Genomic DNA, 19,497 nt, shown 5'->3' on the forward strand with positions numbered 1-19,497 from the left:
CACACTCTTCTGCCTTGCACCCAGTCTCCTCTGCAATCTACGCTCCCTGAACATGTCCTAATATGAGAATTGGATTCTATTATTCTCCTGGTCAAAAATATTTCTTTTTTTTTTTTTTTTTTTTTTTTTGCGACAGTGCCTCTAGCTATCTCCCTGGATAGGGTACCATGGCATCACAGCTCACAGCAACCTCAAACTCCTGGGCTTAGCTATTCTCTTGCCTCCTTTCTCTCCATTTTATTTAATGGTATTTTCCATTGTGCCTTTTTTTTTTTTTTTTTTTTTTTTTTTTTTTGCGACAGTGCCTCAAGCTATCTCCCTGGATAGGGTACCATGGCATCACAGCTCACAGCAACCTCAAACTCCTGGGCTTAGCTATTCTCTTGCCTCAGCCTCCCAAGTAGCTGGGACTACAGGCACCCGTCACAGCACCTGGCTATTTTTTTGGTTGTAATTGTCATTTTTTGGCAAGCCTGTGCCAGATTTGAACCGCCAGCTCTGGTGTATGTGGCTGACACCTTAGGCACTTGAGGTACAAGCACCACCCACATTGTCACATTTCTGAGCATAAAGTTTCTTGTAGTCCTCAGAGATGACCTCTTGTATCTCTGTGGCATCTGCTGTTATTTCCCCGTAGTCTTTCTGATCGAGGTTATTAGAGATTTTACTTTCTGTTTCTAGGTAATCTGGCCAAAGGTTTATCAGGTTTGGGGCCTTTTCATGTTGAAGCTGTGAGCCACCGTTTATTTCTTCTAATGTGTTTTGTTTACATGGACAAACAAAACACATTGTGTCCTAAAAAGTTAGTGAGTTATAAAACACTGACTGGCCATGTCTTCGACTGACTTCTTTCATCAGCCCCTCCCTGGTGTTTCAGAATTTGACATCCACTTTGGGATCCATGACAGATCATTTTATTGCCTAGTAGGACATCCTTATTTCCAAATGATGCCTTGAAAATGCAGTTGACAATTAACATACCTGCTGTCCACAGCAACCCCTCAGAAGCTTTACAGAAAAAAAAAAAGCATCAAAGTTAATCGTGTCCCTCAGTATTTTGTAGTGGACAGCTGAATATCATTCAAAGCAAACATAGGACAGACACGGTATTTTTTTCAGACTGTGAGGTGCTAAGTGACCAGGTCACAGTAATGCCAGCTATGAAAGAAATGCTTACTGAATATGTAAAATAGCTTCAAACAGAAAATAATTGTTGTGAAATTAAAAGTTATAGATTCTACCCTGACCCCCAAGCCACATGCAGTGAGGAACTTATCAGCCAAAAGATAGAGAGTAATTAAGATAAAAATAGAGATGTGTTCCTGAAGCCCAGACTAACAGAAGTATGGGAAGGTTATTGACTATTCCTGAGCCTCAGTTGTTTCATCAGTAGAGTGGAAGTGCTGATTGCTATTTCAGAGCCATTGGGATAATTAGAAATAAAATGAGCAGTCAGAATAACACCTGGTGTGTAGTCAGCGCTCCTTACATAGCCATTCTTAGCCTTACCATCAAATTATCCAAAACTGTAATGAGGCTTAAAGGACTCTGGTGCTTTTTTTTTTCTTTTTAAAAACATTTTTTTTTTATTTCTTATAGCATAACTATGTACATTAATGCAATCATGGGGTACAGTGTACTGTTTTCATATACATTTTGAAATATTCTCATCAAAGTGGTCAACATAAACTTCATGTCATTTTCCTAGTTATTGAGTTAAAACATTCATACTCTGCTTTTGGAAAGATTCACTTGTACCCTTGTAAGATAAACCATAGAGGTGACCCCACCAATTACCCTCCCTCCCCCATCCACCCCCCTCACCTCCCCCTCCCACTTCCTTCCCATAATCTAAGGCTATAATTAGGTTATGACATTCCTATAAAAACTATGAATTAATTTCAAAGTAGGGCTGTGTACATTGGATACTTTTTCTTCCATTCTTGAGATACTTTGCTAAGAAGAACATTTTCTAACTCCATCCATATAAACATGAAGGAGGTAAAGTCTCCATCTTTCTTTAGGGCTGCATAGTATTCCATGGTGTACATGTACCACAATTTATTGATCCATTCGTGGGTCAATGGGCATTTGGGCTTCTTCCATGCCCTAGCAATTATGAATTGGGCTGCAGTAAACATTCTGATACAAATATCTTTGATGTAATGTGATTTTTGGTCTTCTGGATATATACCTAAGACTCTGGTGCTTTTAACTGCACTTTCCCACCTGTTCAGTCTTAGTGTACCAACCATTTCTTCTATAAGCAACTCAAACTATTAGCTATAAAAAGATCACATGATGGGCGGCACCTGCGGCTCAAAGGAGTGGGGTGCCAGCCCCATGTAGAGGTGGCGGGTTCAAACCCAGCCCAGGTCCAAAAATGCAAAAAAAAAAAAAAAAAGATCACATGATTTACATTTCAGCCTATTCGTCTTTTCAAAAATGTGATTTATCAAAGATATTTTCTACTATGTTTAGTATATTTTTAGCATTTTGTGTTTTAATTCTTCGAGAATTTTTCATTTATCTAGAATAACTCTTGGTTAATCAAAATATTTGCTTAATCAGAATTTAATACCCTATTCTCCACGCATATTTTGGTTCAAATCAGGTTTATTTCAATATGCATTGTCTAGTTCTTCCCCTTATTACAGTATAATCTTGGACAGATTCATTGGCCTCTGATCTTAGTTTTTTGATCTGTAAAATGGGAATAAGACCTACATTATGTAATGTGTGGTTATAATTAAATGAGGAAATGGTGGAATGGAATAAGCATCGATACTTGTTAGATACTCTTATTGTTGCAATTATTAATGTGGTTATAGCACTAAGTACTGAATATTAGAATCAGCTATTTCATTAGCCATTGGTCATGTTTTAAAATGACTGCTATATGTAAATTATTGACCTAAGTTGAGATAGAAACAGAAAAAAAAAAAACCTCTTCTCTTTTGTCTGGAGGTAATTGCACACAATAGAAGGAACTCCCTAGGTTTTGTGGTCCAGTGATTCCAGGGAGGTACTAGAATGTGCTCAGCTCCCAGCTGCTCATGAGAGCCGTGCTCCTGTATCTCCTCCTGTGTCCACAGTTAGGGATGTCACATTGGTAGCCCAAAACTGACCATGGTGGGAGCATTTGCACTGCAGAAATTGGTGAACACTACCACATGGGGCTTTCATTTTTTTGAGAGGAAGCCTTGCAACAGCATGCTACTAAGAATTTCCCCAGCACAGGAGGATATGTACTACGTGGTACCTAATGTTAGTATTAGATGCTGGAAGAACTGAGACCAAGCACATCATGAGCGGTGATCTCCTTTTCAGTTCTGTGTTCATCCTTATCCTTATGCCAGGGAGAACATTTCTAGTTAGTGCTTGTCTTTCACATTCCTCTAGAAACTTCCAGTTTTCATATTTAACAAGGGGACAAAGCTTCAGGCTTGGTGCTCTTAGCAGGCAACCATGTCTACTTAGAACTGAATAACTTTATTTTATCTATATTTTATTTATTTTCACCCTTACTTTTTTTTATTGAGTGATACTGACTTTTTCTTTACAGTAGTAATATGTTGGCTTGCATAGTTATTTTAAAGCAAGCTGATTTAAAGAGGAATATTAAAAAATATAGTACAAATGGCACATGGCCTGTGGCCCGAATCCTGAAGGTGGTATTGACGTGGAAGGTTTGAGAAGCACTGACACTTTCTAGTCGCCTCACTTTACAGTGGTAGAAACAGAGACCAGAGAAGGAAAATGACCTGTATACCTAGTTTAGCAGAACCCAACCATCTAACAAAGCCATTTGTTTCCCCCACTCTTTACCTGTGAAACTGAAAATAAAGGGGAAGAACTTCCCTCTCCACTGTACTGTGTAGACCAAGGCTGACTTTGATGGATGAGATGTCCTTGGCAGTGGGGACATAAACAATTTACACCTTCAAGTGCAGTCTAAATAAAGCAGCCTGGGGGAAAGGAAAGGACATCAGGAATTATAGGAGATCTCTTCCTGCGAGGCCATGGGTAAGACCAGGGCCTTGACCTCTTGGAGTTGGCATGCTATTGGCCTTCTAAGTGTTGAGGGATGTTCAAAGCTTACCAATGCCAGAACCTTCCACTGGCCCCCTATGAAGCTCTACAGTGATTCTCAGAGGTCATTTTAGACTATCCATAAGCCTCTGTTTACAATCAACACAAATAAGCCTACATGCCTATTGGAAGGTTTTACAAAATTGAAACTTTGCAAATTTCACTTTTGATTTTCTCCTAAAATGAGAGCATGACATACAAATCAACAAAATGAGAAGGAGCACAACGTGGTCATAAAGAGGGCAAACCACAGAGCCCGAGGGACCATGTCCTGATAACACCACCTTTGGGTCCTTCCGGAAGTTATTTAACCTCTGCACCATTGTTTCCTCATCCATAAGGGATGGTCATCATCAGGAGCCCCAGGGTGAGGGTTAACTACTTATAAATTACTCAGCCTTGAGCCAGGCAAAGAGTAAGCGTGAAACCATTGTTAAGTCTCAGTAGCATCCGGAGGATGGGTTTGAAGGACCCCTTGAACCTTGCAGAAATCCTCTCCGGGAATGGAGGACTGGGACAGAAATGAGGGAAACTAGAAGAAAAACAGGTCTACTTTAATCAGACATCTGTTCAGCAGCCCCAGGGGGTGGGGGTGGGGGACGAGAACACACACTTACTGGATCCAAGTCTCAGAGCACAGTACCCTGAACAACAGGGGATGAGAACAATTCTCCTCCTTAATGAGGCTGCTGCTCCTAATCAGTGCATGGAACAGAATGCTTTTGCTTAATAGAGATCATTTCCCTGCCTCTCGCCCAACTCTCCAGCAGTGCCAGCAGCCCTTTGTTTAATGAGAGGTAGAGACTTTGAGTAGTGTGGTGGGATGGGCTGTAGGAGGCATTATTACCCTCATTACTATGATAATAGTTTAATCACAATCAATATTTATGAACATGCACAGAAGCGATGCAATCAACGAGCAGCCCGGCAACTCAGGTTTCATGTTTTTGCCTAACGATGCTTTGCAGGAAAGCCTGGGCTCGCTCCCACCTTCCTCTGGCCCCCTAAGCCCTATAGTGGGTCTCAGAGGTCATTTTAGTCTATCTGTAAGAATTGCATACTTCTATATGATGTCTTATTTGTGACAGGTGAATATTATAACACTTTTTGATTTTCAAAATACTTTCACTGTCTTTATATGAGTTTTGCCTTCACATACCTTATCTCCTGGAAAGGCAAGGCAGTCTAGACACAGCATGATACAATAGAGAATCCTTGACGATCAGACCCACTAAGGTTCAAATCCCAGCTCTACCACTTCCTGTGTGCCCCGAGGAAAGCAACTTGACCTCTCTGAATTCAGTTTCTTAAATTGCAAAATGAGAAGATGAGTTCTTAAAAGATTTAAATAGTGTAAACTAAGCAGTCAATCACTGATAAATGCATCCATATTTTTAATATGACTATATATCAGGTATTAAATATTCTTACATTACTGCCTTTCTTAAGGTCATATATCCAATAATAGAGAAAGCAGGAATCAGAGTCATGACTTGGCCAATATACTCTTTTCCATTATCTGAAATGTTTTTAACATCATTTCCATTTTTAGACCTTAACTTCTAAGCATCTCAATATTTCATTCTTTTAATTGCAAATCAAACTTTGAAAGCCAGTGATCATTTTTCTGAACAGTGGACCTCTGGTGAGCTACTTGTGAGAAATTATTGGTGTCACAGTTCCCACATCTGTAAAAACAGGCTTTATATACTCTAGCCATCCTAAAAAGGGAAATGAGGGCTACCAGCCCACAATGTATGTGCATTGAGGTAGCATTGAACCCAGTTCCTACATGCACTTTGCATTTCTCAGCGGGCCCAGCACACCATTGATCTTAGGCAAACAAGGAAGACATTTCAGCCCCTCTCATGACAGAGCTCTGGGAATCCATCGTGCTGCCGATGATCCCAGATTCACGTCAAAGGTTGTGTTTTCCTCTTGTTCTCAGAAAGTGTTGGAAGGGGCTTTAACTGTAATTGTCACTTGGCCCTAAGCAGGAGCCACTGAGGTTTTCTCAACTGCTCACCCGCACACACAGTCCCAGTACATCCACCCACTCGCACATTCTGTCTCACCCAAGCAGTCGGTCCCTCCGTTGGCTCTTACAATTTATTCATCTTCCCAAGATGCACTCAGAGCATCCAGATTATATGTTGAGGGGAGGTTCTGTTAGGTTTTGTTTTTGCCTTTGTAGGTATCTCTAAACCAAAGACTTTGAGAAAGTTCTCCTGAGAAAGCTATGTACTTCCTGCAAAATACCTTTCTCCACTAGAATGTCAAAAATTCTATCACTTTTGTTCCTTTTTCAATATTTTTATGAAACTAATATAAGCACACTGTTAAAATATGAAATAGTACAGAAATACTCATTTAAAAAAAAAAAGCAACAGTTCTCTGCCCTACCCCTTCTACTTTCAGACTGGTCCTTCAAAAACAATGCTGTCAACAATTGTTTATCCCCAGAGTTCCCCGTGCTGTTACTCGCTTGCTATTTCTAGGTTGGTTGATCTTAGAGGTTATTTGACTCCCTGCTACAACAGATACCATCTTCTCCTTCTCCACCCTCCTCCTGTTAGAGTTATACCAGTATTAATGTTCCTTTCTTGGTCCTTTATAACTTTAAATTGTCCCCATCCACTTTTTTTTTTTTAACAGTCTCATTTTGTCATCCTCAGTAGAGTGCTGTGCTCACAGCAACCTCCAACTCTTAGGCTTAAGCAGTTCTCTTGCCTCAGCCTCCCAAGTAGTTGGCACCCACCACAACACCCGACTATTTTTTGGTTGCAGTTGTCACTGTTGTTTAGCAGACCCGGGCCGGGCTCAAACCCACCAGCCTCAGTGTATGTGGCTGGCACCCAACTCACTGAGCTGTGGGCACAGAGCCCACTTTCATTTCTTATTTCACCCACAAGATGCAACTTTGACACCTATACTCTCCTTTCTTCCCCATGTTCTCCTCCAATTTCATGTTCTAACATAGGAATTGAATGACATGCCTCTTTGTTCTTGTCATTTAAGAACGTAATGACCTATATTTATGAGTGTCCCTTGAGTCTGCCTACACCAGCACAGTCCAATAGAACTTCTGAGCTGTCCAATCCAATAGCCACTAATCACATTTGAGCTGTGGCTAATGCAACTTAACCGTTAGATTGGTTGCATTTTGGTTTAATTAACTTAAATTTAAATAGCCACATGTGGCTGTTGGATATTTCAGAGTCAGACCACCTAAAATATGCAAGGCCAATTAACTAGAACAACCTCATTGCCCAGCAAAGTTCTTACTATGCCTCAGAAACTGTCCTATGACTCAACAACCTTATGAAGAATACTATTATCCTCATTTTACAGGTGAGGAAAATGAGGCATGGAAGGGTTAAGGAACTTGTCTAGTGAGTAGCAGAGCTAGGATCTGATCCCATCCGATCCAACTTCAGAGTCTGTACTCTTAATCACTTGCCTATGAATGAGCCGGACTGGCGCTGGTGCCTGATAACTTAGTGTCTCTCCAGGTGGCTTCTTTCTCCCAAGATGGGGGTCTCATTTTACTGGGCTTCATGTGACTTGAGTTTCTTGCAGCACGGTAGTCTTGGGTAGTCACACTCACCTGACAGCAGCTGGCTTTTAAGAGTGAGGAGGAAGAAGCTGCCAGTCTTCATCAAGACTAGACTCAGAACTGGCAATCTGTCACCCCCATTATATTCTATTTGTCAAAGCAGTCATAGGTCAGCCCAGACTCAAGGCCACTCAAGGAATATACTCCTTTTCTCAGAGTATCAACATGTGTGTACAGGAAATAACAGAATTGATGGCCAGCCTCTTTGGAAACAAGCTGTCACAATGTGATTGGGACTTCAGGTCTGCAATCCCATGCAGAGAATTCTGTGGAGTCACGCTGGTCTCCAGGAATCTCTTTCTAAGAAAGTTAGGCCTGGCAAGCCGAAGAGAAACAGAATCAGAGAGAGCGTCTAGGGCACAACCAGGAATATGGCCAGTAAAGGAGAGAGGAATTAAGGTGCCAGGCATCTTGCTGCAGGATACGCCGAATGCTCCTTCCTAAAGCATTCTCCTCGTGACCCAGCGGCACCATACTCCCGTGGCAGATATGTAAGTGTTAATGGCTCCAATTACTAGGAAACATGACCCAGCCAGGGCCCTGAGACCTGACCAATCAAATCAGCCCTTTGGGAGGCCCCGGAAAAGAGAGTATAAAAATAATAGCTAACACTAATGAAACGCCTACTGTGTGCTGGGCCCTATGCAAAAGTGTTTACATATATTAGCTCCTCCAACCCTTTATGTACACTAAATTAATTAATACAGGTGAAATGCTTAGAATAGTGTCTGATGTGTTATAAAACTTAAGAAATCCATCATTTAAAAAATTAATAATTCAGGCTCAGTGCCCGTAGCACAGTGGTTACGGCGACAGCCACATACACAGAGGGTGGCAGGTTCAAACCCAGCCCAGGCCAGCTAAACAACTGCAACAAAAAAATAGCCAGGCATTGTGTCAGTCGCCTATAGACCCAGCCACTCGGGAGGCTAAGGCAAGAGAATTGCTTAAGCCCAAGAGTGTGAGGTTGCTGTGAGCTGTGATGCCACAGCACTCTACTGAGGGCGACATAGTGAGACTCTGTCTCAAAAAATTAATAATCCTGGTTCACCACCTCCCCTGTAGTTCAGTGGTTAGGGTGCCTGCTACATGCACTGAGACTGGCGGGTTCAAACCTGGCCCAGGCCTGCTAAACAACAATAACAACAACAGCAACAACAACAAAGCTAGGCATTGTGGTGGGCACCTGTAGTCCCAGCTATTTGGGAGACTGAAGCAAGAGAATTGGTTAAGCCCAAGAGTTGGAGGTTGCTATGAGCTGTGAGGATATAGCACTCTACAGAGGGTGACATAGTGAGACTCTGTCTCAAAAAGAAAAAGTTAATAATCCACACATCTACCCAATAAGGAGGATCTATTGTTGTTATTATCATCATCTCTATTTTTGAAAGAGTAAACTTGTGATCAAACCACATGCCAGCCCAGACATTTGCCTCCTGACCCCTGACCCTAAGCTCTTACCCCCTACACTGTACTGCTCAGAGCACACAGAGAAAAGAGACCTTTTAAGCTCTTTCCATAGAGACAACAAACAACAGTTCTATTTGGTTTTTTTTTTTTTTTTGAGACAGAGCCTCAAGCTGTCCCCCTGGGTAGAGTGCTATGGCATTACAGCTCACAGCAACCTCCAACTCCTGGGCTCAAGCGAGTCTCCTGCCTCCACCTCCCAAGTAGCTGGGACCACAGGCGCCCGCCACAACACCCGGCTATTTTTTGGTTGCAGCCGTCATTGTTGTTTGGCGGATCCAGGCTGGATTCAAACCTGCCACCTTAGGTGTACGTGGCTGGCACCTTAGCTGGTCGAGCTACAGGTGCCGAGCCACAACAGTTCTATTTGAACCGACAGTGTCTGGTTGCCCTTTTCATAATCATCCTATAAGAGTGCTGTAGCTCAAACATGAGCCTTAAGCACTAAAAACCTCTACCCTCAGTACAAATAAATAATACCATACTCTAGAGACCATTCATGCAACACATTTTTATTGAGCCCCTACTATATACCAGGCAGTGTAGATACTGAGGGGAGAGAGAGCGCCTCATTCTCCCAATTGCCTACATTCTAGACGTGAGGATGGTGATAGATGAAAACTTGAACTAACAAGAGATACAATTATTTCAGGGATGGTGGTGGCACTGAGTAACATTTTCAGATATTAACTGCCTTGGCTCTCAGAAAAAGATGCACATCTCTAAAATCATCTGGCTTCACAAAGTGGAGAAAGGGGCAAAATAGCATCATTAACCTTGCAGCAGAAATTTCAAAGGCCAAACATGGAAGTAAATTTTGCTGCCCCTTTGAAATGCTGGTGTGGTCTGCAGTTTCTAAGCAAAGGCAAAAAAAAAAAAAAAAAAAATCAACTCAGAGCTCTTGTGAAGTCAAACAGGCAGGGGTCGAGTCAGCTCGTGCAGAGAATAAATCATTTCCTTGATGTGTGTGTGTGTATGTGCGTTTTAAGAGACCATGGGGAGAAAGAAAAGCTAGGCAGTCACTAATGCAGTGGTATCTGTTCAGACTTATTTTTTCTTCCATCTTTGAGTCTTACCCACCAGATTTCTGTTTGCAAAAAGGGCCTAATCCACTTTTTTTTTGGTCTGTGCATTGATTTAATAGTATCAAACCCTGAGGTCCTCGTGGTCTGCACCTGGGTTGCTTTTTCCCCTAATGAAGCAAGAGAAGTGGTTTAAGCCCCCGCAGTGCTCCCTGTCAAAGCTACACAATGATTAACTCAGGTCCCCTTATTAGGACCAGGCAGAAGAAAATCCCTTAGTCATCAGCATTGTGAAAATCCCAGAATGGTGAGTGTTCAACGAAAAGATTACCTTGGGCACCTGAAAAATAATGGAAGAGCTCAGTAGAGAAACCATTAAGCCTGTCTCCACACGCTAAGTGAGGTGGAGGGTTGAGGTAATTAGCTGGAACATACAGGCCAGAGAAACTGTTTAGGCCCTTCTGCACTGACTCAAATATATTCAAATCCCTTATACGCTTTTTTTTTCTTTTTTTGGAGAAGCCATTTTAGATTGTATCTACATACACATGGACAAAACAAGACTTAAATATGACTGGTCAATGAAAGTGGTTTGATAGATTTTTTTTTTTTAAACTGAATAATAGGCAGCTTAGGGGATGGGAGGTCCAAAGCTGGAACTTACTAGTTGTGTATCTTTAAGCCTAGTTGTCTTAGCCTCAGTTTCTTCAACTTTAAAATGGGACTATTAATAAAATCCCTCCCCAAAAAGGTTGTTGCTGTGGGTTAAATACAACAAATACAATGTTGCTAATTTACTGCCTGGCAAGTAGTAAGCACTCAAGAAATATTACTTACTGTTATCAGTTGTTGGGTGGACATGACTCACGAGTGTTTGCACACACTGTGCTTTTAGACGTCATCTAAGGAGTACGGCAAAAATCATGGAGCCCAAAAGTGGGACCCATGCACAGTAAAAGTTCTTGATTATAGGCACCTGAATATAAACATATATATTCACTAACCTTATCCTTAGCTTCTAAAGCCTCTCTGGATTTGTGTCTCCTTTTCTAACCCTCTCCAGAACTGGCTCCATCTAGGGGGTTGGGGAAAGGATTCATAAGCACTGCTGAGAAAGGGGTATTCTTTGTCCTGCTAAGGGGGAGGCTCAGAAAGTAGCCAGTCCCAGGAAATGAGGTTCTGCTCAAGTCACAGTTCTTGTCTCTCCTTTGAGGGCCATTGGGTCCTGGCTCAGAAGGGATGCCAGACTAGGAGCCTGGGGCAAGCCCCTCATCCTCACCTCTTGCCCCAGCTCCCTGGGACACACAGCTACGGCTGGGTCCCAGAGAGTGGTGGATTGTGTCACTGATCGTAACTGAGGGTGCTGGCCTGGGAACTGCCCTCTCTCTTGTGTATGCCCACACTGAGAACAGATCTTTGCTCTCAGCCTCAATGCTTGGACAGTGAGCTCTCCAGTGCATAGCGTGTCATAGCATTGGCAGAAAGTATGCCAGACTCTGAATCAGCTCAGAAACTTGTGGGCAACCTGAAGAAATTTCAGCATTCTTTTCACTGAAGAAGTTGCCTGTGGGCCAGAGGTAGGGAGTGGAACTGACTGGTGGATGAGGAGCATGTGCTCTGCTGGCACTAGTTGAGACAGTGGGAAGAATGGCTACATGTAGTGGCCTCCCTTTGAGTAGCATTATTCTTGTGCTATTTACAGTGGAGCCTCAGAGAAGTGAGGTCACTGTTCAAGGTCACCAAGCTCAAAAACGGTAAAGCCAGATTTCAAACCTGGCCAATCCTAAACACATACTCTTAGCCACTTTACTAAGAAGGTTCCTTTAAAGTTAGAAAAGAAAAGGAAGTTATGTACACACACACTTTTGATGATCACTAATGGACAATATATAAAAATATATATATACATGTATATATAAATTTAAAACTACCCATTAAATAGGTAGTGCTTTTTAAGAAATTTGTGTTTTATTCATCCAAAAAATATCTACGTACAATGGAAAAATAGTCTCATGCAGATTGCAAGGGCCATTATTTATTTGATCTAGACACAGTGCCTGGTGTGTTGGATTTTCTGTCAATAATTCCAAAGCCCCAGTGAGTTGGGAGGATCTGGTCATTCCTCTCTGTACAGAGCATAGCTGGTAAAAAGGCGTGTTCCTATAGGTAATTAAAGCAAAGATAATGACCCAGGGCAGTGGATCGAGCTTATAATCCTAGCACTCTGGGAGTCCACGGCAGGAGGATTGCCTGAGCTCAGGAATTCAAGACCAGCCTGAGTAAGCATGAAACCCCGTCTCTAAAAAACAGCCAGGTGTTGTGGTGGGTGCCTGTAGTCCCAGCTACTTGGGAGACTGAGGCAAGAGAATCGCTTAAGCCCAAGAATTTGAAGTTGCTGTAAGCTGTGATGCCACTGCACTCTACCAAGGGCAACGAAGTGAGACTCTGTCTCAAAAAAAAAAAAAAAAAAGAAAGAAAGAAAGAAAGAAAAATGATAGGCAGGGAGGGGTTCTGATCCAGGTTCCACAAGTGCACTCCCTCCGCTACATCTTAACCTGACATAGCAACTGATGACAACAACTGCCTCTCAAGGAGACTAGAACCAGAGGACAGGAAGCAGCCTCAGAGGTAACCTCAGAGCGTCCTACTGGCCTCTGTTTGAGCTTCTCCAGTGAAGAGCAGGTCTCCAGCACCAAGAGGTCTCTATCACAGTTCCTGGACCTTCCTCTAGGGCTCTGTCATTTCACTCATTCATCCTGATTCTATGCTCTGGAACCACCATGAACAAGGTCAGTGCATCCACGTGCAGCTCTCCGGTTAACTAGATGAACATGAGCCGGGCGCAGTGGCTCGCGCCTGTAATCCTAGCACTAGCCTGAGAAAGAGCAAGACCCCATCTCTAAAAAATAGTCAGGTGTTGTTGCAGACACCTGCAGTCCCAGCTACTCAGGAGGCTGAAGCAAGAGGATCACTTGAGCCCAAGAGTTCGAGATTTGACTCCATGGCACTCTACCAAGAGTGACAAAGTGAGACTCTGTGTCAAAAAAAAAAAAAAATCAGATGAATATTATGGTTTTCTTTTGCCATTAACCCATCCTTTTCCAGGCAAGATGCTTTCTAGTTCATTTTCCTAGTAGAATATACTTCTAGATACCCTTTTATCCTTATCATCAAGTTCTTCCTAAAGTTCAATGTCCAGAACCCAAAATGATATATATCACATGTCTCCAAATCATAGTAGGAACACAATTTACCCTGTGCTATTTTTTCCTGTTATTGTGGGATAGGAGGAAGACCAGTAAGACTAAGTGCAAAAGTCAGCAATTATCAAACAGAAGAGCAAACTTTAAAAACCCTGAATGCTGGGGCATGTCGGAGAGTGGAGGGTTTTCATTCATGATGGAACTTGCCTCGTCATCCCCAACTCCCTTGAAAGGAACAGAGTTTGACTGGTGTCATTCTCTGGATGGGAACTGCATGTTAGTGGTAAATGGAGAGTAGGCGTGTTTAAAGGTTGATCATTTCAGCTGTAGCAAACTACCAACTGCCAAGCATCAACTTTAGAGAAGGAAGAAGGCAATTTTTAGCTGAGATTAACTGTTTTGCCAGCACCTGCTCTGACCGCTGATGCTTGAATTCCTCATACTTTTCTACCAGTGTCGAGGGGATCAGAAGTTTCAAGGGAGCAATTTGGGCTTAGAAGCCCATAAGGGAGTCCTGGCTCCTCTACATTCTGGCTGAGATCATGAGCAAATAAATTCCTAAAATTCTACGAGTTTTGGTTTTCTCAGTAGTAAATGGAGATGGTTACTAGTCTCCATTTTGTTGGATGGTTTAAAGAAGAACTTGTTCATGAAAGTGTTTTGCAAAGTGAAAAATATTATTGTGAAAAAGATATTATTGTACATAGGGGAAACTTGAAAAAAGTAAATGACTTTCTTGCCCAAACGAAATCTGGAACAGGAATGGAGTTAAGAATCATTTAATAGAAATCGTAATTTTGCAAAATCTGGAAAGCCTTCTTCAAATCCTCTTATAGATTAAGGGTCGTTTTCTTTATCCCCCAGCCTTTGCAGGCAGTCAGCTTTCTATACATCTAGGTTGGTTTTCAGATTGAACAATGCAGTGGCTTCTCGATCTGGTACTTCCTCTGCTTATTTCTCAACCATCCTGAAGCAGGCAGTGGTGACGGGTTTTCTCTTATTCTTTCCCTCCGCACATTTTCTCTGGGTTCCTTTTCTAAGCCAGGTACCAGTTCAGTCAGTGGAGAGACAACCATGAACAAGACCAGGAAAGCCTTTGCACTCTGTGGAAGGTAGACATCACACACAAAGTCACTGAATCACACTCACAGTCAATGCTGCAAAGAATAATGTAGGATTTTAAGAAAACTTATAACAGGGGAAACCAGGAATCATCTTAGGGGCTGACAAGGATTCAAGAAGGTAGAACTAACTAAGAATTAACTGACAGATAATGTGTCCCCCACTTTAAAGTTTACAAAGCACTTTCTCGTGTGTGTTCTCACTTCATCAGGCTATCAGTCCTGCAAAGTATGCAGTATTATCACCCACCCTATTCTAGAAATGTAGGAAAACAAGCAAACATGTTGGCACCATTTCCTGGGGGTCAACTACTTCAGGCACTTACAATAATTTTTAGTCTAAATCTTGAGCTCTTTCCACCCTACCCTACTGGTTCATTGGCTACTCTGTCTTGGGCACTGAAATTTTGAAAAACCGTGTAGAGAAAAGAGCAATGGAAGAAATCAGTACCCTGGGTACTTTCCTGGAGACCTTTGTGTAAAGGCTGTGATTCCTAAGACTGCTGTCAGCCAAATGGCAGGAGGAGACTAGCTGAGATGTGAAAAGACATCAGAACTACACAGCTTCACAGAATGTAGCCCCTTGATCTTACCTGTGCCTAAAGGAAACCTGTGACCTGAGTCAAATTGAAACACATAAAATGTCAAACACACTCCCATAGGTTTTATTCCTCATACCCAGCCATCCATTGACTGCTCACAGCACCCAGACTTGCTTCTGAATTCATCATCTTAGCTGCCATTTGTTCCATGCTTACTATTACATCCCAAGACTTAGCGTCCATTCACCCTCATCAACCTGCTGAAAGCAGCACTTAGCACCTCCATGCTGATAAGGTGGCTGAGACTCAGAGAGATGAAATGACTTGCCCAAGGCCACACAGCTTGTAAGTCAGGATTCAACCCAAGTCTGACTCCAAACTCTGCTCTCACACTCTACCATATTCCCTCCCCTGCCCCAAAACTGAAAATAAATTTTACAACCACATCCTGCACTTCCCATCTTAGTTTTTTAGCACTTACAACCAGGAGCTCTGACAGCAGCCTTTGGGCAGCATCCCCACCCATAGACACCCATCTCCCTCTAGGTTTAGGGTACCCATCCACCATACCACCTTTCTCTTGAAGACCTGAGTTAATGAAATCTGAGAACTGAGGGATTCACTCAAGACAAACTACAGCCAAATTGCACAAGACCCAAGGTTCAAGAAATGACAACAGTCTCGGTTGCTTTTCCCGACTGGTGAGCCTTCCACTAATAAGTCTGAGAGTCGCTTTTCTCCCTTTGAAAGGGAAGGAAGAAAATGCAAACCTCCCACTCAAACAGCAGACTCTAAATCAGTAAAATTGTGTGTATTCCCTCTCTCTCGTTCTGCAAAGCACTGGCTATGGCTTGAAAAAATATACCAAACAGATTTTATTTTTCAGTACCTTTTGTTTTCCTGGTCAACTCCATGTGCCAGCATATTGTTTTAACTCTGATAGTGCTACAGCATTGAGCTGTGAACAGTTAAACGTAAACACCAGCCTCACTTCCATCCTCTTCTTTCCTCCTTAGGTGAAGGCAGCCTCCAAATATGTGGATGTACCTGTGAGTATTTGAAAACTGTTTTTTGTGGGTTTGTTCTTTTGTGTTTTATTTCTTGCTTTCATGAGCATTTTAGTGGTGCTGCTTTTATTAATTGTTGCTAAAACTGTATATTCCTGCCTTGGATCATCAGAAATAGAGAAGCCAAAAATATTTCCTAATAGAATTTTTTTTTTTTTGACAAAAAGAGGGTATAGCTTCTTTCATCAGGAAAGCGGGTCCTGTTTGAGGGTTAACCCAGTTCAAGTTCACTTTCACTTTCATCTCATTGGTTTCTCTGTTTCATTCTGCCTTTATCCTGCTCACCAACCCTCCTGCACTTGGGAATAGAACCATGAGCTAGAAATTTGCACAAGGATGTCAGAATTTTTTAAAAACAAATAAATTCTGGATTTGTTCATTTGGGGGTCAATATTGCAATTGTTTTAACCTTACAAAACTGCTTATAATTAGTGCAGGCCTTGTTAATAAAGAGAGCTGTCAAAGTTCATAGATAAAGCACTCCAAATTGCCCAAAATTTACATTTAAATTGAGGTTAAGTAGGACACATGAATGTTAAAGCAAGGGATTACCTGTGATAAGTCAGGATACATTTATAGACAGACTTTGCCCTGCCTATTAGCAAAATAAAATTGGAGAGATTTAAATATATTCCAATAAAGCAGAAAAGAAAATGATTCTGTTTCTCCATTTCTAACAAAAGAGGTGTGAGTCTATTATAAAATATTAAATTTAGAGAGCTTATCTCAATAGCCACCAAGGGTCTTGTACTGAGCCGTTTCTCATTCTGAACGTGGTTAAGTACCGTCCTTGTTCAAATACTTATTTGTTAAAATTTGTTTTTTTCTAAAAGAATTTATATTAACATTTAAATTCATTTCCCCAAGAAGCTAAGTGTATAATGGTTTATTGGCTTATTTCTCCAAGGAAGATAAAATAGAAAATTGGAGTGAATTTAGCATGAGCCTATGTTGTGTTTGTTTAATGAAAGAATGTACAGTCAATAATTATGCCCTGAATTTATATAATACTTCTCATCGAGGAACCCCAGACTCCTTCTTGTAGACAATCCTTACAATGGAGAATAGAAAAAGCTCATATAACTGCTGCAAGGAGAGAATTTGAAGTCCTGGGCCTTCTCAAGCCCCCAAATATAGAGTTTGACTTCACAGGGAATAAACACCTCAAATTCTCTAGCCCTCTTGCTCCATCTTTAAAATGGAGGTAATAACCCCAAACTCATGGGCTCACTGTGCAAAGGACATGACAGAACATATGCGGAACCCCTGCCAGCACAGCTGCACCCAGAAATGTCAGCACCGAGAAGGGCAGGGTGGGGATGGGGGTACAAAGCCCAAGCTCTGTTGCACAAAGGTGGAAGGGGGTGCGAATTTGCAGGTATTAGCCTTGACCTCCACTGCTCTTGTGCAGCAGCAGAAATTGAAATGGTAGCTTCCAACCCAAAGATCTATGGCTGCAGTCTGTTTTCTGTAGGCCTCAAAACAGAGGGGAGATCTCAATAGCCAGGTTTGGAGAAGTGATCCACAGACAAAGGGCCCAAATACATAGAGAATTTGATCCAGCCATTAGAGCTAGCATCAGATGAAACTGGCATTTTGGAGAGAGGTCAAACAGTCAAACATCAGCAATTTCATGCGATCCAACCTAATTCCTGCAAGCCAGGTTCAGATGTAGTATGAAGATGGGCGAGAGGGGAGATGGACTCTGTATCAATAGGAAAGGTATCCCAATATGTAGTCATTCAGTGCTTATGGATTAATTATACTATATTAGAAGACTCGTTAGGCTATGGAGAAACAAAAGTGAATCAACAGAATTTATACCCTATAGAGAAGCAGAAGAAAATGAAGCAGCATTTTCCAAAACGTGGTTACTTGCCACTGATGGTGTGTAATACAGTAACAACACCTGCCACTATACAAACAGGCCTTATAAAGCTTTTACTAAGTGCCAGGCACTGTTCTGCGGACTTTATGTTTAACCTTCATAATAACCCCACTTTAAAGATGAGGAAATTGAGGCTCAGGGTCCCATATCTGGTCAGTGCAGAACTGAGTTTAAACCAGTGCTCTTAATACTCCACCATACTGGCAGATGATTTTAGTCCATAGATAAAACACCTTTATTTGGATAGTTGACTATTTTAGGGACTATTAACAAAAATATGGTTAGCACATCAAACCCGGTTTTATTCATTATTAATGGCTTAGGATAAAGCTAAACTTTAAGCTCATTAATGTACACTTTTATAGCTAACAATGCTGTAATAAATGTTTCAGTAAAAAAATAACAATTGTATAGAAAATAATAGTAGCTGAGACACATAGGTGCTGTATGTACATTCTTTACATACAGCAGATAATAGTATTATTTACTTTTGAAATCAACCCTGTGAGGCAGGTAATGTTATCAGCCTGTTTTACAGCTGGGGAAGGTGAGGCTCAAAGAGGCTAAACAGTAGTCCCAAGGTGGTCTGGTGAGTGAGTACAGAGTGAAGGTTCAAGTGCTGTCAGTCTGACCGTGGAGCCTGCACTTCCAGAAGTATGGGAGAGCCTCCGAGCACTGGCTCCTGAGGGTCAAGTGTGTGTCTTTCTCTCCAAACTTGCCTTCAGTGAGGGCACATTGGTAACTCAAAATCAGCCTTGATGGGAGTATTTATACCATGGAAACTGGCAGATACTGCAAATCAGGGGGGTTTTGGTTTTGTTTATTGTTTGTTTTGAATAATTAGTTTACCAGCACACCACTATCCTATTAAGTCAGTAGCCCCCAAACCAGAATGACCAATAGTAATTTGTGTTTCACAAGGTTTTTTGGTTTGTTTTGGCTTTGCTTTTTTATTTATGAGCTTATTTAGCTTTTATGATTATTTTTAATGAATACACAGTTGTTTTTCTTTCATTAATAGAGATTTCTAGCCCTTCACCTCTGGAGATTCTGATTCAGTAATTCTGGAGTGGAGCCTAGAAATTGTTTTCTAAAAAGCTCTTTGCATGATTCTGATAAGTAGTGCAAGTTTGGAAACCAGTGGACTAAATCAGCGGCTCTTAACCTTGGCTACATGTTGGAAATACTTGGGGAAGTTTTATAAGTATTAATGCCCAGGCTGCTTGCCAGACAAATTGAAACACCGTCTCTGGGCATTGGAGGTCAAGCATCAATATTTTTAAAGCTCCCTAGTGTCTTCAAATTTGCTGTAGGTTTAAGAACCGTTGAATAAAATCACTTCTGAGACATAGTGGTTCATGCCTATAATCCTAGCACTCCTGGAAGGCCAACATGGGAGGATTGCTTGAGGCCAAAAGTTCAAGGCTAACCTAAGCAAGAGCAAGACTCTGTCTCTACAAAAAAAAAAAAAAAAAATAG

General features: G+C 41.6%; 1 protein-coding gene across 6 annotated transcripts in view; it reads left to right on the forward strand.

Moving 5' to 3' along the window:
- Positions 1 to 19,497, forward strand: part of CADPS (calcium dependent secretion activator) — a 484,159-nt gene that overhangs the window by 421,741 nt on the left and 42,921 nt on the right. For all 6 annotated transcript variants that reach the window (XM_003785525.1, XM_003785526.2, XM_003785527.2 and 3 more), the window contains one exon: positions 16,080 to 16,112. In XM_003785525.1, coding sequence (XP_003785573.1) covers positions 16,080 to 16,112 — 33 coding nt within the window. The remainder of the gene's footprint in view (positions 1 to 16,079; positions 16,113 to 19,497) is intronic.

The sequence above is a fragment of the Otolemur garnettii genome, unplaced genomic scaffold, assembly GCF_000181295.1.
Source record: "Otolemur garnettii isolate 467f Iridium unplaced genomic scaffold, OtoGar3 scaffold00015, whole genome shotgun sequence".
Lineage (NCBI taxonomy): Eukaryota > Metazoa > Chordata > Mammalia > Primates > Galagidae > Otolemur > Otolemur garnettii.